Source organism: Saccopteryx leptura, chromosome 2, assembly GCF_036850995.1.
Source record: "Saccopteryx leptura isolate mSacLep1 chromosome 2, mSacLep1_pri_phased_curated, whole genome shotgun sequence".
Taxonomy (NCBI): Eukaryota; Metazoa; Chordata; class Mammalia; order Chiroptera; family Emballonuridae; genus Saccopteryx; species Saccopteryx leptura.
Window position 1 is genome coordinate 382,024,895 of NC_089504.1, and position 24,237 is coordinate 382,049,131.

Consider the following 24,237-nt stretch of genomic DNA (forward strand, 5'->3'; position numbering starts at 1 on the left):
TAAAAAATTATTTTTATTGTTGAGTCAAGGTGTTTTATATGCATCAGCACAGGCTATAACCAGGTCATGAAAATGCTGAATATTATCAAAGATAATACTAAAATATTCACAAAGATACAGTACTTACAAAAGCAATTCTTTTTTTTTTTTTTTTTTTATAGACAGAGAGAGTGTCAGATAGGGACAGACAGACAGGAACGGAGAGAGATGAGAAGCATCAATCAATCATTAGTTTTTCATTGCGACACCTTAGTTGTTCATTGATTGCTTTCTCATATGTGCCTTGACCGTGGGGCTACAGCAGACTGAGTAACCCCTTGCTCGAGCCAGCGACCTTGGGTCCAAGCTGGTGAGCCTTGCTCAAACCAGATGAGCCTGCGCTCAAGCTGGCGACCTTGGGGTCTCAAACTTGGATCCTCCACATCCCAGTCTGACGCTCTATCCACTGCGCCACCCCTGGTCAGGCACAAAAGCAATTCTAAAAATAATTGATTTGCATACCAAATACCACACTGTAAAAAAGCTCAACATTGGGACAAAGGAAAAAAGGTGTGGGGAAGGACAATGGCAGCGTTCCTTCAGAAAACTTTGTGCTGGACATCTGGTACAGTAACTAGAAATCAACAGCTGGGGCCACCTTCTGGTCAAGTCCAGCAGACTGCTGGGGCCCACCCACCATGAAGAGAGAGAGAGAGCAGAAGAGGGCCCAGGCAGTAGTAGAAGGAGGGGCACAACAAATTTACAGACATGACACAAGTCCCAGGCCGTGCTGCTTAGGGCAGCACAGAGGATTCTGAAATGAAACAGACAATCAAGCTACCTGGGAGATTCAGCAGTAAGCTGAATGGAGCAAAGGGGTGGATGGAATCCAGAGGCTGCTTCTGTTTGAACCAGCAGGAGTGAAGGGTGAGGTTTCCAAGGCAGTGAGACACAACAAGGAGAGGCTGGCAGCCAAGCACTGTGTCTGAGCCAGCCACAGAAACACCCCTTCATGCTCATGGGTACATCCCAGCACACATGGGCAGCCTTAAGCACAAGGGTCAGAAAGAGAGCTGGGGCTGAAGATACTAATGCATGGGTTCATGCTGCTAAGTGCATGAATGCGCCCGAGTCTGAGTCTCCCATGCCTTTCCACCATCCCATCTTGCTGTCTAGAGGAACAAAAGGAAACCAGTACAGAAGGAAGTGGATTTCCTGCATAACAGTCCGAGAGAGGTTGGTCAGGAGCAGTTGGAAGGAAATAGAACACATGGAGAGAAATGGTTTGCTTGCTGTCCAAGTCCAATGTTTCTTTTCTCCAGATGACTTCGTAGCTTTAAATTGTTTAAAAATGGAGTGGCTTGGAACATATCAGGTTGTTGTTCCTATTGACCACCTGGCAGCATTTCCCTGACTCTCAACTAAAGACACAAAAATTTCTGCTGAGTACTCACTCTCTGCCTCCCAAGGCCTGGCCCAGACCCAACAAAGGTCATGGAGCCACTTGCTGCATTGCCTGGCTCTGAGGAGGGCCCAATCCTTTCCCCATCAGTCTCTAAGCAGGAATGGCACACCCTCTCTCAAACAGAATCTTATCCTTTATTTCTGCTTTCTGAGAGAGTGTTTACAGGGTATCTTGGCTTAGAGGTCAGGGGTCAAAGTGACAACCTTGGCCCCTTTTGGCCAGGAAGCAGAGAGGCAGGGTTACAATTTAGAAACTGAAACGACCTGAGTAGGGGGCACTGGAGGGTTGTTTGGAATCAGCACTCACAGAGGGACCAGGAAGCTGTTTTCAGTGCGTGCTCTCCCACTGGCTGGCTCCCCATTGTGAGGGCCATCCTCAGGGCCTGCTCTGGGCATTGGCTCCCAACCCACACAGCCTTCACAGTGCATTCTTCCACCCCTCTGCTTTGAGAATCAGGGGTGGTCTGAGGACACAGGCTCCCAGTGGGAAAGTGTGTGTGGGACAAATAAAGCATGGAGTGGGGAGGGATGGCCCCAAAGTGGGGTGGGCTTCAGTTCTCAAAGAGAGGAGGTCATCATTACTATTGCTCAGCAGGGGGTGGGGGAGAATCCAGCTATGAGAGGAGCTTGTCAGAATTTGTGAGTTCTGGAAGGAAGTCCAGTGAAAACTGGCATGTCAGATGCTACTTATGCTCCTGCCTGACTCTCTAAGGCTGAGGAGGGGTTAATGTTTGCTGGGAAGGGGGAAGGAGGAGGAGGAGCCTCACTGTGATGTAATGGAGGACCTAACTGGCTGCTTGTATGGAGGGATGGGGCTGGTCAGAATTGCCAGTATGTGGGCATAGTTTTCTACATGGGGTGGCTGAGGGGTTTCTTGAGGGCAACCACATTGTTGGGCATGTCTTGGGGGTGAGAGAGCTGGGGGGGATGGTGTGTGAACTTCTACCAGGGATCCCATGAAGAAAGTCAAAGTTGCTATGGACTGCGTAGTTGTTGCCTTGCTTGCTGTAGTCATTGGAGTTGGCGCCCCCAGTTGAAGGCAGGAGCAGGCACAGGGCTAAGATCATCTCCATGACATTGGGCATGATCATCTGGCTGTGACTCATGGTCTTGAACTTCTTGGAGGGGATGGTGCTAGGGTTATCCTTGATGTGTAGGTCCAACTTGATGAGCACTGGTTGCCAAATGTATCTGGGGTTGATGGTGACCTCATCAAACTTGGGAGAGTTGAATGGCATTGAGGATGCCCCACATGTACTGAGCTACCGCCAGGCCCTCGAGCAGAGTGGGTTTTTTTTGTATTTTTCCAAAGTTGGAAACGGGGAGGCAGTCAGACAGACTCCCGCATGCGCCCGACCAGAATCCACCCGGCACGCCCACCAGGGGGCGATGCTCTGCCCATCTTGGTTCGAACCTTGATTGCCCACTCTGCTGCAATCAGAGCCATTCTAGCGCCTGAGGCAGAGGCCACAGAGCCATCCTCGGGCCAACTTTGCTCCAATGGAGCCTTGGCTGCAGGAGGGGAAGAGAGAGACAGAGAGGAAGGAGAGGGGGAGGGGTGGAGAAGCAGATGGGCGCTTCTCCTGTGTGCCCTGGCTGGGAATCGAACCCGGGACTCCTGCACACCAGGCCGACGCTTTACCACTGAGCCAACTGGCCAGGGCGAGCAGAGTGGTTTTATTGCAGTTCAGCTGCAGGTATGATTCCAGGTCAAAGCACTAGACATGCGTGCAATCGTGGCTTTAAGCAGGCAGCTAGATGGCTGGACTGTGATGGGGCACTTTAGAGACATCTTGATGGCTGTCTGTTCCATGCTGTCCTCCCCATTGAGAGTTGTGTTGCCTGATGAGGCTGCCACACTGAAGAAATTATACTTGATTTTGGTGATGCAGTGCTCAGCAGGCAGGAGGTGCTTTTATTTTTAAATTTTTGTTTATTCTTTTCTTTTTTTTTTTAGTGAGCAAGACAGACAAGAAGAGAGATGGAGGCCCTGGCCAGTTGGCTCAGTGGTAGAGCGTCGGCCTGGCGTGCAAGGGGTCCTGGGTTTGATTCCTGGCCAGGGCACACAGGAGAAGCGCCCATCTGCTTCTCCACCCCTCCCCCTCTCCTTCCTCTCTGTCTCTCTCTTCCCCTCCCACAGCGAGGCTCCATTGGAGCAAAGATGGCCCGGGCGCTGGGGATGGCTCCTAGGCCTCTGCCCCAGGCGCTAGAGTGGCTCTGGTTGCAACAGAGCGACGCCCCGGAGGGGCAGAGCATTGCCCCCTGGTGGGCAGAGCATCGCCCCTGGTGGGCGTGCCGGGTGGATCCCAGTCTGGCGCATGCGGGAGTCTGTCTGACTGTCTCTCCCAGTTTCCAGCTTTGGAAAAATACAAAAAAAAAAAAAAAAAAGAGAGAGATGAGAAGCATCAACTCTTCATTGCAGCACCTGAATTGTTTGTTGATTGCTTTCTCATATTGCCTTGACTCAGGGGCTGCAGTTGAGCCAGTGACCCCTTGTTCAAGGCAGCGACACTGGGCTTAAGCCAGCGACCTTGGGCTTCAAACCAGAGCCCATGGGGTGCCGTGAACCAGCTCAGCTAGTAATTCCAGGTCCTGAGTGGGAACAGTGCGGAATTAAGAAAATAGCCTTAAAGAGAAAAATGATAGGCTCAGGACATCTCTTTGCAATGTAAAGATAGCTTGCAAAAAGCAACCCTCCATCCCCCAACCTGCTTTATTTATAGAGCAAACTGAGGCCATTAGCAAATCAAAGAGATCATTAAAGCAAAGTCACATTTTCAAGGCATCCCAAGAATTCTCCCAAGTGCAGAAACCCCCACCATACATAACACCTTAACTTCACAAAACAAAGGATAAAAAGAAACTTGCCTCAAGTCTTTCTGAGGGACATGGGGCATAGGACCCAGTATAAACAATCCAGCACCATAGCTAACATGAAGGTGTGGAAAAAAATAGCCTTTAGCAACTTCATAGAACAAGTGAGGTGGGGGGGTTGGGCAGACTGTCAGCTTACAGCAAGTTCCCCACATCTCACTCCCCCATAATCTAAACTGCAAAGACCCTGTTGGCTTTTGGTCCCCAACAATGGGGCCACGTCTATGATCCCACACTCAAGCCAGCGACCTGAGGGTTTCGAACCCAGGTTTCGATCCTCTGCATCCCAGGCCAATGCTCTATCCACTGTGCTACCACCTGGTCAGGCTGATTTTATTTTTCCATTTTTAGAGAGAGAGAGATGGGGGAGGAGCAGGAAGCATCAACTCCCGTATGTGCCTTAATCAGGTAAGCCCAGGGTTTAAAACCAGCAACTTCAGTATTCCAGGTCGATGCTTTATCTACTGTACCACCACAGGTCAGGCCAAGAGGCATTAATTTTTTAGGAGGAGCTTCTTGAATAGCCCTTGCTGCACAGAACACACAGACACCTGGTAGACTTGGTGGACCAGCTGCAGCATGAAGAGGTGGAACAGCACAGCAGGCCCTGAAGGTGATCTAGATGGTGTTGCGGCTGGCTGACACATGTGCTTGAGGTGCAGGGACTGGTGAGAGGTCCATCACCACTGGAGAGTGTGTGGCATTCATGCTGACCTGCACAGAGGCTGGCCAGTTGGCATCCATCTGCCAGTCCTCGTGGTGGCAGCACTTGAACTGCAGCTCCAGGTCACACCTCCATATCAGTGTCTGGTGGCTGTGGGCCGCAGATGAAAGACATGATTCCTGATGGCAAGGTTGTACTCAAGGTGAAGGACTACATACAGCACCACACCATCACACAGGCAGATCATGAGCTGTAGCATGTCATTGTAGGTGGCTGGGGGTGGTGGCAGAGCACTCGTATTTGGCTTGATGTCAGGTGGGAAGGATGGTTTAATATCTAGGTCTGAGGACAGGTATGGGGGGTATGCTGCTCCCGAGGTTCATGGAGGGGGCCTGCGATTCCCTGGAACAGGTGAGTGGTAGTAATTTGCCACAGGAACTGGCCTGGTATTGACATTCCCTTGGCTATAGTTACTGTAGCTGCTTCCCAAAAAGCTGTTATTTTGTCCATTAAACTGCTCTGGCTTGTAACACTGCCCGATGTTGACTGGGGGGTGGTGGTGCAGGTACTGACTGGTGCTTGGCTGGCCAGGCATCCTTTGCCTGGGTTAGTTGGGCAAATGAGCAGCCATGGGGATTTGGGAATGGGATATTGGCCTGGCTGCGTGGGGAATTGGCTCTTTGGTTTGTATTGCTGGTTTTCGTAGTTGTGCTTTCCTGGGTATGGCCTCTTTATGCTCTGAATGAAAACAGACTGGGGCTGGGAGCTCAGATAGGTCTGCTAGGGCCTCCACTGCCCGTGCATGCCAAAGGGGCGGATGCTGGGCAGCTGAGGCTGGTTCATATCCACGGGAGGGCTGCTCATCCCCAAAGTTGTCATGCCAGCTGACATGCTTACAGAGTTCATGCTGTCTCTCATGGAGGCAGGTCCCCTGCAGCCCAGGATGGTTCATGAATTAGCTGTTATATGCCCGGGTGGTACCTATCAGACTATATTGGTTTTTATCCTTATTCTGTGTCTCCTGCAAGGCTGCCATAGTGGTACTGGCCGTGGCTGCTGCTGCTGCCACTGGTTGAGTGAAGTCAGTAGGCAGCTTGGTGTGCAGAGGGATGCCAATGCCTGCAGGGGCATTAGGACCCCCAGTGTAACAAGTTCCAAAGATCTACTGCCAGGATAGTTGGGCCCACTGTGCCTGCCCTACTGGATGTAGGGCTATATCGAACCAGCTTTGGCCAAGAACTGCTGCTGCCTAGCAAACTGGGGAGATTTGAGGTCAAGGTTATTGGTGGTCATGCCCAGTGCCATGGGTTGTTGCCTGAATTCATGGTGTTGTTGGTATTGGCCATAGGGTTCCCGAGGACCTGGCTCTGGAATATGTTGGTCACTCCCCAAACTGTGGTGACCACAGAGAGGGAGCAGGGAGGCTGGTTGATGTTCTGCTGCCAAAGGACAGAGCCATAAGGGAATGGCCCATCACTGGGTGACAGAATACCTTTCATGGAGCTCATGGAGTTAAGGGGGTTGTATGGGGAGTTTCTTTGGGAGGGGGGTCGTTCTGGCAGCACTTCTGATGTTAGAGCAGCAATTCCTCACAGCAGCACCAAGAGGACAACAGTGCTGGAAGCTGTACCAGCTGAGGTCCCACCCTGGAGCCTGCCAGGGGCTGGGGCCAGGTGGTGGGTGAAACCAGGCAGGGTACAGCCAGCTCTGAACAAAGGCTGCACAGGGGCAGTGGACAATGCCTGCATTGCCACACCGAGGGCGCTCAGTTTTCCGTGCTCCTGCTAGCTGCTGCCCACCACCAACCACCGTGGTTTTAGCTACTGCACCACCACTTTTCTTTGAAAAGTTTCCTCCCATTTTTTTATTTCAAAATTTAAAATACCTGACCAAATTGTTTTTTAGGTTTAGAGAGAGGGAGAGGTGGAGAAGCAGATGGGCGCTTCTCCTGTGTGCCCTGGCTGGGAATCGAACCCGGGACTCCTGCATGCCAGACCGATGAAAGGTTAATTTTTATTTTTTATTTTAGAGAGAGAGGAAGGAAGGAGAGAGAGATAGAAACAAGAACATCGATCGGTTTCTGTATATGACCTGACTGGGAATCGAACCAGCAACCTCAGAGATTCAAGTGATGCTTTAACCAACTGAGTCATCCAGCCAGGGCTGCATCACAACATTCTAAGAGAAAGAGGCCCTGGCCAGTTTGCTCAGTGGATAGAGCGTTGGCCCAGTGTATGAACATCCTGGGTTCTATTCCCAGTCAGGACACCCAAGAGAAGCAACCATCTGCTTCTCTTCCCTTCACTCTCCCCCTTCTCTTCCCTTTCTGCAGCTAGTGGCTCCATTGGTTCAAGCATCAGTCTGTCTCACTATCTCCCCTCCTCTCACTAAAGAAAAAGAAAAAAGGAAAAGAAAGAAACAACCTTAAGGAGAATCTGCTGTTACAATCAAAGAAACACTGAATAAAAAAATCTATGAGACTGTCCATCAGTGCTTCATTGACAGCAAGTGTCTCATACTAGTGTATTAAAATAGGTTTAGGGCAGGCTTTAGCTCAGCGGTTCCTTTGAGTCAAGTTTGCTTGTCAAAATACGTTTAAAGAGTAAAAAAAGGCCCTGGCCGGTTGGCTCAGCGGTAGAGCGTCAGCCTGGCGTGCAGGGGACCTGGGTTCGATTCCCGGCCAGGGCACATAGGAAAAGCGCCCATTTGCTTCTCCACCCCTACCCCTCTCCTTCCTCTCTCTCTCTTCCCCTCCCGCAGCAGCCGAGGCTCCATTGGAGCAAAGATGGCCAGGGCACTGGGTATGGCTCCTTGGCCTCTGTCCCAGGTGCTAGAGTGGCTCTGGTAGAGGCAGAGCGAGCCCCGGAGGGGCAGAGCATTGCCCCTGGTGGGCGTGCCGGGTGGATCCCGGTCGGGCGCATGCGGGAGTCTGTCTGACTGTCTCTCCCCGTTTCCAGCTTCAGAAAAATAAAAAATAAAAAATAAAAAAAAAAGAGGAAAAAAAAAGTAAAGAAAAAAATACTCTTGTGGCCTGACCTGTGGTGGCGCAGTGGATAAAGTGTCGACCTGGAAATGCTGAGGTCACCGGTTCGAAACCCTGGGCTTGCCTAGTCAAGGCACATATGGGAGTTGATGCTCCCAGCTCCTCCCCCCTTCTCTCTCTGTCTCTCCTCAGTCTGTCTCTCCCTCTCCTCTGTAAAAAAAAAAAAAGATTCTTAAAAATACTCTTGTACATTTCTTAAATTTCTTTCTTTCTTTTTTTAGATTCTATTTATTGATTTTAGAGAGAGGAGGAGAGAGAGAGAAAGGCAGAGAGGAAGAGCAGGAGACATCAACTCGCAGGAGTTGCTTCTTGCATGTGCCTTGACTGAGCAAGCCTGGGGCTTCAAACCAGAGACCTCAGCATTCCAGGTCAATGCTTTATCCATTGTGCCACCACAAGCGAGGCACATTTCTTAAATTTCTTATCACTTTATGTCCACATCAATAAATCTTATAGTCCATGTGAAATGATATGACAACATGTAAGTTACACAATGTACACTATATTGAAGGGGAAATCAAATAGCAAAGGACCTAACAATCTGCAAAATGCCACTCAAGCCTCTCTATTTCTGCTTTATTGATCTGGACACAAGTACATAAGTCTGGAAGGAAGCCTTTTAACTTGTTATACTGCAGATTAATTATCTTCAATTGAAGGTTAGGTGGAAAATCCTCAATTGCACAATTAAATGGATTTTAAAATATGAAAATTTCCATTGCACTTGACAACAAAGTCTGAAAATGCTGCTGGAACTGTAGTTTGAGGTCAGAAAATATATGTGCTGCAATTTTGTGTGGGAATGCAGATCTTGCTTTTGTTTTAACTTTGACAGCACAGGAAGTGTATAAAGCAGCTTAACATTACTTATGCTTCAAAATGACATTAGTTATTGTCAAAATGACTTTTCTGCAGTATACATTTCACATTTAAACAGTTTTGTCCTGTAATTTTAGGTTGAATTAAAAAAAAATTATCAACTCTGTGGCAAAAACTAATTTCCAAAGCCATTAATTATTCAGTAATGATGGCTTAGAATGTTCTCTGTTTTGAAAAATCTGCCTTGGCTCTGAGCTGAAAGAAAATTTTAATAAAATAAGCCATCAAAATGCTGTGTGGATGGCAAGTCAGGAATTTGGCATCAATTTTTTGTTTTTTCAGGGACAGAGAGAGAGAGAGGGGGATAGATAGGGACAGACAGGAACGGCGAGAGATGAGAAGCATCAATCATCAGTTTTTCGTTGTGACATGTTAGTTGTTTATTGCTTTCTCACATGTACCTTGACCGCGGGCCTTCAGCAGACCAAGTAACCCCTTGCTTGAGCCAGTGACCTTGGGTCCAAGCTGGTGAGCTTTTTTTTTTATTTTTAAATTAATTAATTAATTAATTTTTACAGGGACAGAGAGAGTCAGATAGAGGGATAGATAGGGACAGACAGGAAGGGAGAGAGATGAGAAGCATCAATCATCAGTTTTTCGTTGCGACGCCTTAGTTGTTCATTGATTGCTTTCTCATATGTGCCATGACCGCAGGCCTTCAGCAGACTGAGTAACCCCTTGCTCGAGCCAGTGACCTTGGGTCCAAGCTGGTGAGCTTTTTGCTCAAGCCAGATGAGCCCGCGTTCAAGCTGGCAACCTTGGGTTTCGAACCTGGGTGCTTCTGCATCCCAGTCCAACGCTCTATCCACTGTGCCACCGCCTGGTCAGGCTCAATTAGCTCCTTTTTTTTTTTTAATTTTATTCATTTTTAGAGAGGAGAGAGAGAGAGGGAGAGAGAGAAACAGAGAGAGAAGGGGGGAGGAGCTGGAAGCATCAACTCCCATATGTGCCTTGACCAGGCAAGCCCAGGGTTTCGAACCGGCGATCTCAGCATTTCCAGGTTGACGCTTTATCCACTGCGCCACCACAGGTCAGGCTCAATTAGCTCTTGATGAGTAATTTGTATACAATGAATATCCATAGAATCTAAATCCCTTACATTTTTTAGAGCTTTATAAGTTTATCCAACTAAGCCTTTTTCTGCATCACACATTTTTACCTCTGCCAACTGTAACAGCAGATTCTCCTTAAGGTTGTTTCTTTCTTTTCCTTTTTTTTTTTTTTTTTTTTTTTTACAGAGACAGAGAGGGATAGATATGAACGGAAAGAGATGAGAAGCATCAATCATTAGTTTCTCGTTGCGAGACCTTAGTTGTTCATTGATTGCTTTCTCATATGTGCCCTGACTGTGGGACTACAGCAGACCGAGCAACCCCCTGCTCGAGCCAGTGACCCTAGGTTCAAGCTGGTGAGCCTTGCCCAGACCAGCTGAGTCCGCACTCAAGCTGGGGGCCTCGGGGTCTCGAACCCGGGTCCTCCGCATCCCAGTTCAACGCTCTATCCACTGCGCCACTGCCTGGTCAGGCCACCTTTTTTTTTTTCTTTAGTGAGAGGAGGGGAGATAGTGAGACAGACTGATGCTTGAACCAATGGAGCCACTAGCTGCAGAAAGGGAAGAGAAAGGGGAGAGTGAAGGGAAGAGAAGCAGATGGTTGCTTCTCTTGGGTGTCCTGACTGGGAATAGAACCCAGGATGTTCATACACTGGGCCAACGCTCTATCCACTGAGCAAACTGGCCAGGGCCTCTTTCTCTTAGAATGTTGTGATGCAGCCCTGGCTGGATGACTCAGTTGGTTAAAGCATCACTTGAATCTCTGAGGTTGCTGGTTCGATTCCCAGTCAGGTCATATACAGAAACCGATCGATGTTCTTGTTTCTATCTCTCTCTCCTTCCTTCCTCTCTCTCTAAAATAAAAAAATAAAAATTAACCTTTCATCGGTCTGGCATGCAGGAGTCCCGGGTTCGATTCCCAGCCAGGGCACACAGGAGAAGCGCCCATCTGCTTCTCCACCTCTCCCCCTCTCCTTCCTCTCTGTCTCTCTCTTCCCCTCCCGCAGCCAAGGCTCCATTGGAGCAAAGTTGGCCCGGGTGCTGAGGATGGCTCTGTGGTCTCTGCCTCAGGCGCTAGAATGGCTCTGGTTGCAACAGAGTGATGTCCCAGATGGGCAGAGCATTGCCCCCTGGTGGGCATGCCGGGTGGATCCCGGTCGGGCGCATGAGGGAGTCTGTCTGACTGCCTCCCCGTTTCCAACTTCAGAAAAATACAAAAAATAAAATAAAAATTAAACTTTCAGATTGGGACTTGCCTACCTTCCTCATGTCACCTCTCACCCACAACCTAAACACTAGCCTTTTCTCTACCTGTAGCTCCCAACAGTCACTTTAATTATTTTTCACTTATGCTTCTTTCTCTATATATTGATTTTAGAGAGAAAGAGGAAGAGAAGAGAGAGAAACATCAATTAGTTCCACTTATTTATACTATCCATTGGTTGATTTTTTTTTTTTTTTAACAGAGACAGAATTAGAGAGAGGGATAGATAGGGACAGACAGGAACGCAGAGAGATGTCAATCATCAGTTTTTCATTGTGACACCTTAGTTGTTAATTGATTGTTTTCTCATATGTGCCTTGACTGTGGGCCTTCAGCAGACCAAGTAACCCCTTGCCTGAGCCAGTGACCGTGGGTCCAAGCTGGTGAGCTTTGCTCAAACCAGATGAGCCTGAGCCTGAGCTCAAGCTGGCAACATTGGGGTCTCGAACCTGTGTCGTCCACATCCCAGTTCAACTCTCTATCCACTGTGCCACCACCTGGTCAGGTGCATTGGTTGATTCTTGTATGTGTGCTAAGGATCGAACCTGCAATGTTGGTGTATTGGGACAATGCTCTAACCAACTGAGCTACCAGGCCAGGCCCTCAAATATGCTTCGTTCTATATAATGTCCTCTTCCTTGAGTTCCCAGAAAATTCCACTGTCCATGTTCAGACCCTCATCATTCTTTATTTATAATGATGCTTAAAGATGATACCCACTGAAACCAGGTTGGTCTTTGGGATATGGATAGCCAGTCCACTGACAGGTAAGATTTCCAAGGTAGCCTAGCTCAGCCTGCAGGCACTTTCTCAGAGCTTTCAGATCTGGAAGCAATTCCTAGGTCTACAGTCAGATGTGAAGATAGAGGCAGGAGAGTGGAGCCAAGGCTAGGCCTGGACTGTTCTCCCTTTCTTAACAGGTTGCAGTGTTGCCCAGGAGAGAAACCTGGAGCCCTGATGGCTTGGAAACCATGAGTCCTGGGAACCCACTTGAGTAGAATGGCCAGACATTCTTCATCCTCTCCACCAATGGGATTACCTCTTGATAGTGTAAATGGGGAACTAACTATGGCCCATGGGACAAATGCAGGCACCATATTTTGTATCTCTTGTGAACTAAGTGGTTTTACATTTTTAAGTGGTTAAAAAAAATTAAAAGAAACATTTTGTAGCATGTAGAAATTATATGAAATGGCCTGACCAGCTGGTGGTGTGGTGGATAGAGCATTGGCCTGGGATGCTGAGGACCCAGGTTCAAAACCTCGAGGTCACCAGCTTGAGCTGGCTTGTGTGTGTGATAATAGATGTGACCCCATGGTCGCTGGCTTGACACTCAATGTCACTGGCTAGAGTCCAAGGTCACTGGCTTGAGCAAGGGGTCACTCACTCTGCTGCAGCCCCCAGTCAAGGCACAGATGAGAAAGTAATCAATGGACAACTAAGGTGCCACAGAAAGAACTGACGCTTCTCTCTCTCCTTCCTGTCTGATCCTTTCACGTGCTTTCTCTCTCACTAAAAAAAAAAAGAAATTAAAATTTCAGTGTCCATAAGGTTTTATTGGAATACGGTCCTTATATCAAATTTGGCTGCTTTTGTGCTGATCGTGGAGTTGAGTAGTTGTGAGACTGTCTGGCCTGTAAGTCTAAACATTTACTTTGTGGCCTTTTATAATTTGCTGAGCCCTGCTCTAGACAGTTCTGTAGAGGGGGAAGGGAGGTAGGAGACAGATAGAAGAGCACTCTCAAAGATGAGTTTCAAGAAAGAAGCTTGTTCATAGGCTGAGTGTGGCAAGGAGGATCATATGCAGGACAACTCAGCAAGGAGGATTCCCCACCACCAACTCTTTGAAAATGATTCAGTAGAAGACAGAAGCTGCTTAAAAACCAACTTCACATTTTATTTTATGGAATGTGGTCATTGTTAAGTTGAAGGCATGGAGCGTAAGAGCTGTTCTGATACAGACTTTGAACAAAAGCCACCTTCCCATGAGCACTTTAATGACTAGATCATGATTCTGTACATAAGACATTTCATCCATCAGAGATGAAAATGCCCAAAAATGCTAACTTTAAAAATTCTGCAGAAAAGCCTATATAAACAAAGTATAAGATTTTTATTAAATTGGCATAATGTACACTTAAAATTACATATTCATAAAAAGAAGTTAGAGAAATTAAAATGCACTTTTGTATTTTTCTTGCCACCTGAGTAAAATTCAGATCTTTTTTCCTATAGAATGCAAAAAAAGACTACCCCACTGCCAAGTTACAAATCACTAGATGTTAGAAATCGTTTCCTCTAGAGGAGAATGCACTTATTTTTAAGTTAGGAGTACACTTAACCTATAAACAACCTAACGTTAGAAAAGCCATTTTTTAAAGGCACAGTTTGTTTCCAGCTCAATTGTGGAAATAAAAATCTGGCTTACAGGCCCCATCAGGCAAGAATGACATGTTCAATGGTCTTGTCTGTTGTACCAAAGGCCATCCCACACCCAACCCCAGCCTGGGCACTTCTGTCTCTAGAGGGTAGAATATTCTTTTTGATCATCACCATTATGTGCCAAGATTCTAGAGGCTCCTCAGGCCTTCCTTAGAATTAGGTTTGAACAAGAAAATAATAAAAGATATGAGGCCTTCTAATGTGTCAGAGGAAAACAAACTTCTATAAAAGTGAGGACAACTCACCTTCCATATGCTTGGGTTAAAAAAATGGGGTAACTGGCCTCATCAATTCCAGAAAGATAGGAAAGGTACATAAAAATGAGGTGCTACTTTAAGTCAGTTTGATCAGTAATCCCAGTAGACAAATGTAAGGTTGAAGAAGAGAATGTTTGGCAGTGGGTGACCTTTACTTGAAAAAAAATTTAGCTCTGAAGTGTAATGACTGATCTCCTTGAGTCTATACCTGATGACAGTAAGCAGAAAGTTATTATTACATGGAGAAAGGTGTTAGAGAGGGAAAAAATTAGAACGAGTGAAAATGTATTAATACATACCGGCTGCTCTGTAGCTTTATGCTTTTTGAGCAGCCTTTTTGCTGAAAGCCCTGAAATCTTGTTTTTTTTGACTGAGTATGTTTTAAATTTTTCCTTGTATCAGTTTTGAAGTGAATAACCATGATGAACTTATCTGATAAACATCTAACTTGAGTACCTTTCACTGCACCCTCATGTCCTGGGATATTCATAATGATGTGGATTGGACTCCATGAGTGGGTGCAACTGGACAAAAAGTATCTGCTGATGGAGGCTGTCAGTATTCTCAGGAAGGGCATGCATTATGGGATGGACTTTTAACAAACGATTTGTGACATAAATACTGATGCATCGCTGCAGCACTTTAAAGAAGTTCCTTTGCTTTAAGGGACTTTGTTTATAGGCTACAGAATGGAAGCGGTGAAGGTCACTGAGCCCATGCCATGTTTCAAGGTGAAAGGCATTGTTATTTTTAAGTTTCTGACCTGAACTATCTTATTAAAATCAGTCCCTTTGACCACTTTCACCATCTTCAAACTATTTTAATTAATTTTTTTGTCTTTATTTTTTTCTATTTTTTATTTTTATTGAATCCAGAGAGAGGAAGAGGGATAAGGGGGAAACAGAAGCATCGATCTGTTTCTGTATGTGCCCCAGCCAAGGACTGAACCAGCCACCTCTGCACTGCAAGACAATGCTCCAGCCAAGTGACCCATCCAGCCAGGACTTAATTAATTTTTAAAAAAGACAAGGGCCTTGTGGCTTCAATTATTCTGTTGAAAGGACCAACACAAAGAAATCCATTTATGTAGGGAAATCAATTGTAATTAATGCTTTTAAGTGATTTCTTTTGTGAAATGAAAAAACAAGCTGGACCAGTTAAAATGATAATGTCTGGGCTTTCTTTTTAGCCAACTCCTTCTATACAAAGTCAGCATCATTTTTGGAGTTTCAGTCCTAATCCCAGGTGGCAAAGAACCAAGTGCTGAGTCAAGTCACCTTGTAAGATGTGCAAAAAGAGTGAGTAGCAACCCTGGATGGTTCAGGAGACCCAGGCACAGTGTGAAAACTGCCCTTCCTGAGGCTTAGTCCTGGAGAGCTCCAGAGGAATGGAGGGCTCAGTGTAGGAAGACCACTGTTTGGCTACGTCTGTGTGATGCTCCATTCCCACCAACTCCACAGGGACCACATTGGTCAGCCAGGCACAGCCTTAAGCCAGCGGAGAATCTGCTTCTGATCATGAACAGAGAGTCAGAAATGAGGGTACACAAGGAAGAAAGGCTTACCAAATTCCCTACATATTTCCGGGCATCACAGTTAAACAGGGCTGGTCTGAACCCCTACTGAAATGACGCCAAGGGTAGAGGCCAGAGGGGAAGAGGTGACATTTGTCAATAAAAACAGCAAAGAATGCTTGACACTCCATTTCTGAACCTCATACTGATCCTTTTCCAGGAGGTTAAGAGAATTATGATGTGCTCAGTGTGCATATGTGCAGAGCAGGAGAGGTGTGAGAAGGACCCTTTGAACAAACAACTAGCTCACAGGGTCCCTTAGCAATCTGACTCTTGATAAGGTCTAGGAATGAGATATACAACAAACAGAGATGAAAATCCTGCCCACATCTTTGCATATGCTGGTTAAAGTAAAAAATGCAACTTTTTCTTCTTATTCTAACATGGTACTAATCAAAGCCCAAGATATTCAAGGCAAAGAAACCGTACTCAGATTACACCTCTAATCATTCAGTTCAAATAACTAAGTGAGGTGTTGGCTCTCAGAAAAAGTGTGACACACATTTCCTTATAACAAAATCTCTTAAAACCCACTCTATTATAACATTTGCAAACACATGTTAAATTACACACTAAAATAATAAGTGAAATTTCTTGGGAATTTAACAGAAGCTCTTTCAAATTCTTTCATCATAATGGAGTGTAAATCCTTCACTGTTTTTAAAGCTGTCGAACTTTTTTTTCTGTGCTTTTTATGTTGACATCTAACTTGTCCACTTTGGTTGAGAGGCGGTCAATGATGTCATCTTGCTCCTCAATTTCTGTCTGCATCCCCAGGGCTATGTCCTTCAGCCGGCCCAGTCCCATGGACAGCTCATCTGTGGGAGAGTGAAAGGACATGCAGGCTTAAGCAAGCAGCGACTGCATCAGGAACTGCTTCTTGTTCCCTCCCAGGTGTTTAGTGACATTTAGATTATAAAGTCCTCTTCCTCAGCTTGACCAGGTGGTGGCGCAGTGGATAAAGCATCAGACTGGGACGTGGAGGACCCAGGTTTGAAACCCCCAGATTGCCAGCTCGAGTGTGGACTTATCTGGCTTGAGCGCAGGCTCACCAGCTTGAGCACGGGGTCACTGGATGAAGTGTAGGATCATAGATATGACCCCATGGTCATTGGCTTGAGCCCAAAGGTCACTAGCTTGAAGCCCAAGGTTGCTGGCTTGAATAAGGGGTCACTTGCTCTGCTGTGGCCTCCGGTCAAGGCACATATGAGAAAGCAATCGTTGAACAGCTAAGGAGCTGCAACGAAGAATTGATGCTTCTCATCTTCCTTCCTGTCTGTCCCTATCTGTCCCCCTCTCTGACTCTCTGTCGCCTTCAAAACAACAACAAAAAGTCTTCCTCAGATAACAGGCTATCTTCGAGTGCTTTGGTTACATTTCCCAAAATATGCGCAAGTGAAAAGAAAATCTGTTTACTCAATGAAAAGTAGTATGTTCTTAATGCAAAAATAACTCCTCCCCATACCACCCACCTAAGATAACCACTGTTAATACAATGGTGTTTGTCCTCCCAGTGTTTTATTTATTTTTTTTTTTGTTTTTTTTTTTTTTTGTATTTTTCTGAAGCTGGAAATGGGGAGAGACAGTCAGACAGACTCCCGCATGCGCCTGACTGGGATCCACCCGGCACGCCCACCAGGGGCGACACTCTGCCCACCAGGGGGCGATGCTCTGCCCCTCCGGGGCGTCGCTCTGTGGCGACCAGAGCCACTCTAGCGCCTGGGGCAGAGGCCAAGGAGCCATCCCCAGTGCCTGGGCCATCTTTGCTCCAATGGAGCCTTGGCTGCGGGAGGGGAAGAGAGAGACAGAGAGGAAGGAGGGGGGGGGTGTGGAGAAGCAAATGGGCGCTTCTCCTATGTGCCCTGGCCAGGAATCAAACCCGGGTCCCCCGCATGCCAGGCCGACGCTCTACCACTGAGCCAACCGGCCAGGGTGCCCCAGTGTTATATAAAGTGCATAGACCTACGTAATTTTTCAGCGGCCTTTGAACCTTCTAGGAGGTTGCTGTGAATTGCAAGATCAGTTAATACCCATAGAAAAAGAGCACAAAGCGGTCTGGAAATATTCCTCTCCTAGACCCCACGGTGAGTATCTGGGAGAGATATACTGGTTATTAACAGCCAGACCCACTGGCTTGCTCTTCAGAAGCAAAAATCCCATACCAGTGGGTAGTAGCTGCTTTCCTTTCTTCCATCTCTAGCTCTCTAAAGCTAGATCAAGCACAGAAAAATACGAGTATCCTCTTTTGGAAACATGCCTGAGAGACAGACCTAGGAAGCCTCTATATCCACCAGGCTCATACCTTCTGGTCCACTCTGCAAGTGGCAGAAGGGGGTGCGGGTCTGTCCCTGCCCCGCCACTTGGAATGTTCTGCCAGAAAACACATCAACTATAATATAATTATTTTAAAAAACCCCACACATGAACTACAGAAGTTCCCACACAAATGCAGTGAGGTCCCTTTACCTATGTTATGAAAATTCACCTTTTCCCACATTCATTCATTCATTGCTTCATTGCTACCATTTCCCAAATCCGTGAACACCTCAATGCTGTGAATGTTCTGGTGTATGACAGCTTGCTTTTCCCAAAACTGGCCTGGCACCATTTCCTTCACTTACTTTGGGGACAGGAAGAAGACATTGGCCTCTGAATAAGCTGAGTACACAGAGCTCTGCAGCCTGCTGTCCCCATGTCGAAAGCAATGAAATGCTGAAGGTGATGAGTTCCTTCAGAGATGCCAGCTGGCTGAGCCCCAAATAACTAGAGTATACTGCTTTTGGCAAAGGTTCAGCTCTTGTGCAAAGTTACATCATTATTGTTGAAATTCAAGTTCCAATATGAGAGTCCCACTTCCACTCAGGGGAAGTAGAGTATGGGGGGAAATTCAGGTTAGTCCCTCTGGGTCTGAGTGCAAATTCTGACCCTCCGCCTTAGATTAGCTCCAGCCTGCCCAGGACCCTGACCACAGCTAAGGTGAGCCCGTGAGAGAAAAGGGCCCCAGGAGCGCCTGGCCACAATGAGCCCCCATATGAGCACATTCTATTTCCTTCTGAGCTCACTCTATTTCCCTCATTAGGTTTTCCACTATTGGTAACAAATGTTTTCCTTCTGTTCCAAAATGTTATAAAAATCAATCTCACATTTGTTTTTAAGAGTGATCATGTCTATAAGGTCATGGCCAACTTCAGGAGTGCGTAAAAGGCTGACTTGGCACAGATGATATAAAGAGAACTGAGGGTGAGTGGGGGGAAAAGGCATGTGGAGGGACTCTGGGGTTCCCTGATGGGGCTGTGCCAGCCGCAGAAATGTGTCCTGACTTGATTCCAAGTGAATGATAAAGACTCTATCCCAGGTTTCATTACTGTGTGTGTGCGTTTATGTGTGTATGCTCACACACACATACCTGCACATGGGAAGTGGGAATGGGGGGCATGCCCAGAGCTGCTTTCTGCCCCTTTACTAAGAACAGCAGGACAGGAAAAAGCCAGAGGGAAGAGAGAAGAGGTGGTGCTTTGTAAGCCTTCTAACTGCTAAATTACAGGTAAAACTAAGTGAGAAAAGGCCAGAATCCACAAATACTGGCACTGGCACCACAAATCAAAGCAGGATCAATAAAAAAGAAAAATAGCCTTCAGCCCTATGCTTCTTGAATTTCTTGAAACCCATGACCATAAAACCTGCGAGGTCACCCTGGCCTCAGGAAGCTTGTTGGCAGCTGGGAGAGCAAAGAACAGATAACTACACTGCTTACAAAAATTAGGGGAGCCTGACCTGTGGTGGCACAGTGGATAAAGCATCGACCTGGAAATACTGAGGTTGCCGGCTCGAAACCCTAGGCTTGCCTGGTCAAGGCACATATGGGAGTTGATGCTTCCAGCTCCTCCCCCTTCTCTCTCTCCTTTTTCTGTCTCTCTGTCTCTCTCCTCTCTAAAAAATGAATAAAAAAAAAAAAAAAAAAAAAGAAGAAAGAATGCAAAACCCTGGGCTTGCCTGGTCAAGACACATTGGGAGTTGATGCTTCCTGCTCCTCCCCCCTCTACCCTCTCTTTCTCTCTCTCTCTCTCTCCTCTCTCTATAAAAAAATCAATAAATAAAAAAAATTAAAAAAAATTAGGGGCCTGACCTGTGGTGGCGCAGTGGGTAAAGTGTCAACCTGGAAATGGTGAGGTCGCCGGTTCGAAACCCTGGGCTTGCCTGGTCAAGGCACATATGGGAGTTGATGCTTCCAGCTCCTCCCCTCTGTCTCTCTCTCTATCTCTCTCTCTCCCTCTCTCTCTCCTCTCTAAAAATGAATAAAAAATAAAAAAAATTAGGGGATATTTTATCACTTCATATTAGTTTTGAAATATCCCCTAATTTTTGTGAACATTAGACAATGAGATAAAAAGTGTGATAAAGTCAAGTCACAGGGCAAGTGAGCTCTCCTTAGGGGGGAACTGAGTCCCTGAGACAGAGGGTAGGTGTGGTATGAAGGGAAGAGCTAATGTCCCAGGGCAGCCGTGTGTGCTGGTGTCAGAGGAACTTGGTGGCTAAGCTTGGAGTCTCCCTGTTCTACCCCAGCCCTCCTCCACACCAGGCTACAAGTCCTCATGCTAACCTTACACCCTCAGCCTCTACAGGTAAGCTGGACTTCCTGAATTCTGTACCTTCCTTAGGTCTCTCTCTCGGGAAATCTTTGGTGGGGAGGACAGATGGCTTTCAAGCCCTTTTGTTTCTCTGGAATAGTTAGATCTGACAGGTACACATTCTATCTCTGGACTCTGCCCTTTGGCTCTAGAGGACAGAAGCAATGCATGGCTGTCTGGGCTTTAAGGGCAAAGGGTAGGTGAAATTCTGCCAGGGCATAGAGATTGTAGAGATGGGCCTGCTTCCCTGTGGCCACGTAAGTCTAGTGATAACATTCACTCTGAGAGAAGCAGTGGTGAGCTATGGGTGGTGGAATTACAGTTTTGTATTTATCCATTCTTGCTTACGTGTCATCACTAAAATCATTGCCTATTTCTGTGAAGATTTCCTTTAATCCTTAAAAAAAGAACCTATTCCTTGACTATAATCCCATTTTAAGTAGTCTAGATACAAAATGTGGCCAAAAATGTCCTCACAGGAATGGACAAAGGTGTATGTATACACAGTAGCAAAAAACTGAAATAACCTAAATGTCCAAGAGCAGGGGCTTTTCAAAGAAACTTTAAGAAAAAGGTTTTAGGAAAGTGTTGAATTTCTAAGTGATAAAGCAGGACACTGAAGAGTGCATACTGAATGATCCCCAGCACACCTGACACTGTATGCATATGTGTGCGCACATACACGAAAAGTAGAATGGCACCAAGCCAGTGGCTACTGCTGGATGTTTATTTCCTCCTGGCACTCACCTAACTTAATAACTTTCTACAGTGAATCTATGTACTCAGAAACAAAGGTTAAATGTTAACTAAAAAGAAAAAGAGTATGCCTAACATGCCATTCATGCCATCTGCTCAGGCCTGCTAGAATGGGTGCTGCTCTGGGCCAAGCAGGGAAGGGCGCCACAGTGTGTCCCCTCCTGGGAGGAAAAACGCAGGAGGAAGGCTGCATATAGACACCCAATATGCATTTTCGTGGAGCTTGGGTTTGCCTCCCACTGGACACTTTAGAGTAGGAAGATATTTTACTTTTTGTCTCACTGTGTCATCTCCTAACAGGAAATGAAGACTGATGAGCCCAGGTAGCCATGGGAGAGGTTCCTGTCCATGGAGCAAAGATCAGAGGAGGCAACACTGAGACACCACTTAGAATAAACTCATGAAAGTCGCTCACAAGGTCAATCCCTAGTCTGTAACCATGACATTCCGCCCTTGAACTTCAAATAACTGACTTCACTCCCTTTATTCAAAAAATAATCACTGAGTGCTTGCCTGCTAGGCCCTGGGTGTAGTGCTAAACCGAAATATTCCTGTGTTTTCGGGAGTTTATAATCTGGTCAGGAAGACATCAGTAGGCCACTGTAGTGGAAACCAGAGTGTTCTGAGAGACGAGAAGCGGCCACTTTAAAACAAGAGTGGGAAAAAGAACAGTCTAGGGAGATGGGGCAGTGAGCAAGGAAAGAGTCCAGAGCTACAAAGTGATGAGGGCAGGAGGGGTGGAGAGGCAGGCAGGAGCCAGAGGCCAGGGCAAGGGACCTGGACTGTAAGGAAGCTGGCTGCATGGCCAATGTGCTATAAGGGACACATGAGTGCTTGCTCTTACCAGGATAGGTAGTTTCCTACATGCTTGATGGTGTCACTCAAGTACCTTTACCCTAGTCCTCAGATGCAAGTTCTGTTCCTGAGCCTGGTTCGCAGGGCAGGAAATAGGGCTCTGCATGTCAGGTAGTAAGAATGAAGTAAGCAGGGTCCAGGCTACACTGTGTGGCCCCTCAGGGACTTCTGGTCCCTGCTGAGGTCACGATCCACACAAGAGGAGAAAGTGAAAAGAAGTAAACAGACTCCAGAGAGCAAGGGGTGAGAAGGATATAACTTGCATTGGATCTGACATGTGACTGGGGAGAGGCAGACACCAGGTTTTAGTCCTGAGAACCTAGGTGCCCACTAGTACACAGGCTGGCTTGGTGTGGGCTGTCTGAAAGACAAGTGTCTTGAAAAAGGGACTTGCACAGGCTGGTGCAGCTTCCAGTCTTACCTAGATTGTTGTCGATCTTCTGGTGATAGGCTTGAAGGTGTGGGTTCTTTGGGTAAGCTTCAGTACTCATAGAAGAAATGGTGCCTTCAGGGACAGAGTCTGAGTTTAGAAAGAAACAATAGAAGAACCATTAACTGATGTCTCTAGAAATGCTGCTTCACCAAATTAATCTCAATCTGACAAATGGATAGAACAAATAAGGTGATTGGTTTAGAGGCCATTCAAAGAGATGAGTGTGTGAATAGATGACATGCAGGGGCAGGAGCACTGGGCAGGCTTGTAGGAGAGGAAGACATGCTTCCTCAGGGCATCCCTTCAGAGATCAAAGACCCTCAACCTATGGGTGACTTGGTCAGGCACTGGCAGGAGTTCAGGAGACACTGATTCATAGAAGTAATAATATGGCAGTGGAACTGCAACAATGAGCAACCACACAGGCTCAGGGACAAGACAAGGTTTAAAAATAAAAACTGTTGCCCTGGCCAGATAGCTCAGTTGGTTTGAGCATCATCCTGAAGTGCAGAGGTTGCTGGTCTGATCCCCAGTCAGGGCACATACAGGAACAGACTGATGTTCCTGTCTCTTTCTCCCTTCCCTCTCTAAAATTAGTAAGTTAAAAAGAAAAAGAAAAAAAGTTAAAATATTATGTTATAGAAATGAAATGATGGGTGATTTTTTTTTGAAATTTATTTCTAGTCTGTATTTTCACTTAAAACAAACAAAAAATAAAGAAAAGAAAAAAGAGAAATGTTAAATAATACACATTTGCCCCTAGAAATAAATCTTCCTTGAACTTGTTTTCTAAATGAACAGAGAAGCCCGTCTGTCACCCCAGTTTACATCTCTTAGGGATATATCCCTAGGATAGACTGATGATATTTCCTCTAGCACCAACCACTGAAGCCATTCTACACATACAGTGGCAGTTTCTTTTTAGTCTCTTAAAACACTCCACACAAATAAAAACTCCCTTTAATTCCTTAAAATTGTCTCTTGGGTATAGGGCTCCTGTCTACTTCTTCAAGATATAAAGAGCTCAGTTTTTTTCCCAGGTTTATTTTAGTTTTCTCTCATTTCCTCCCATAGTTTTTGCCTTTCCAGACTAAATGGTGTTGCTCTCAGTCTTTCCTGACTCCCGGCTCTTCCTCTGGTGGGCCTGTCCTTAGCTGTGTCAACCATGACAGTGGTGGATTCTGGTGCTGCCAGGGTGTTCTGCTTTCCTTGAAGGTAGCACAGAAAGCATATGGTTTCTGGAGCCCTTCCAATGTGCCTGGCTTCCTAGGGGTCTATAGAAGCCCCCAGGAGGCCTAAATTCCTTTCCAGGGAAGGGATGTTTCTGGGTCCATCATTTGATATTAATGGATGATTTCATACAAAACATTCTATCTTGCACACCTTTTCCATTCTGTTGCTTCTCCCCCCACTCAGGCTTGGGGGTTGTATGTCTCTTACTGCTGCTGTAAAAAACTTATCCTTCAATTCTGGAGGTCAGATTTCCAACATGGGTCTCCCTGGGCTAAGATCAGGGTGTCATTGCAACAGGGTTGGGTTCCTTCTGGAGGCTCTGGGGCAGAATCCAATTCCTAGCTTTTTCCAGTTTCTTTCTTTTTCTTTTTTTTAAAATGTTTATTTATTGATTTTAGAGAGAGAGGAAGGAAGGAAGACAGAGAGAGAGACAGGAACATCATTCTGTTCCTGTATGTGCCCAGACCAGGGATCGAACCGGCAACCTCTGTGCTTCGGGACGATGTTCTAACCAACTGAGCTAACTGGCCAGGGCTCTTTTTCCAGTTTCTAGAGGTCACCTGCATTTCTTAGTAATAACCCCTTCTTCCATCTTGCAAAGCCAGTAGCGTAGCATCTTTAATCTCTCGCTATGAAACTCCCTCTTCTGCCTCCCTTTCCATTTTGAAAGGACATTTGTGATTATACTGGGCCCCACTGGATAACCCAGGATAATCTCCCCCCTTGAAAGTCAGCTGATTAGCAACTGTAATTCCCTCTGCAACCTATTTCCCCTTTTGCCATATAACTTAACAACATATGCATACAAGATCTAGGGACCAGGATGTGGCCATTATTCTACT

The 24,237-nt window shown here is 46.4% G+C and overlaps 1 protein-coding gene and 1 pseudogene across 1 annotated transcript in view; both read right to left on the reverse strand.

Moving 5' to 3' along the window:
* Window positions 1-1,861: 1,861 nt before the first annotated feature.
* Window positions 1,862-11,223, reverse strand: LOC136392460 (zinc finger MIZ domain-containing protein 1-like; annotated as a pseudogene).
* A 1,868-nt stretch (window positions 11,224-13,091) lies between these two features.
* Window positions 13,092-24,237, reverse strand: part of SNAP29 (synaptosome associated protein 29) — a 29,199-nt gene continuing 18,053 nt past the window's right edge. Inside the window, exons 4-5 of the mRNA XM_066365438.1 lie at window positions 22,151-22,249; window positions 13,092-16,308 (exon numbers count right to left, since the gene is read on the reverse strand). Of these exons, the coding sequence (XP_066221535.1) occupies window positions 16,151-16,308; window positions 22,151-22,249 (257 nt within the window). The 3' untranslated portion in view covers window positions 13,092-16,150. The remainder of the gene's footprint in view (window positions 16,309-22,150; window positions 22,250-24,237) is intronic.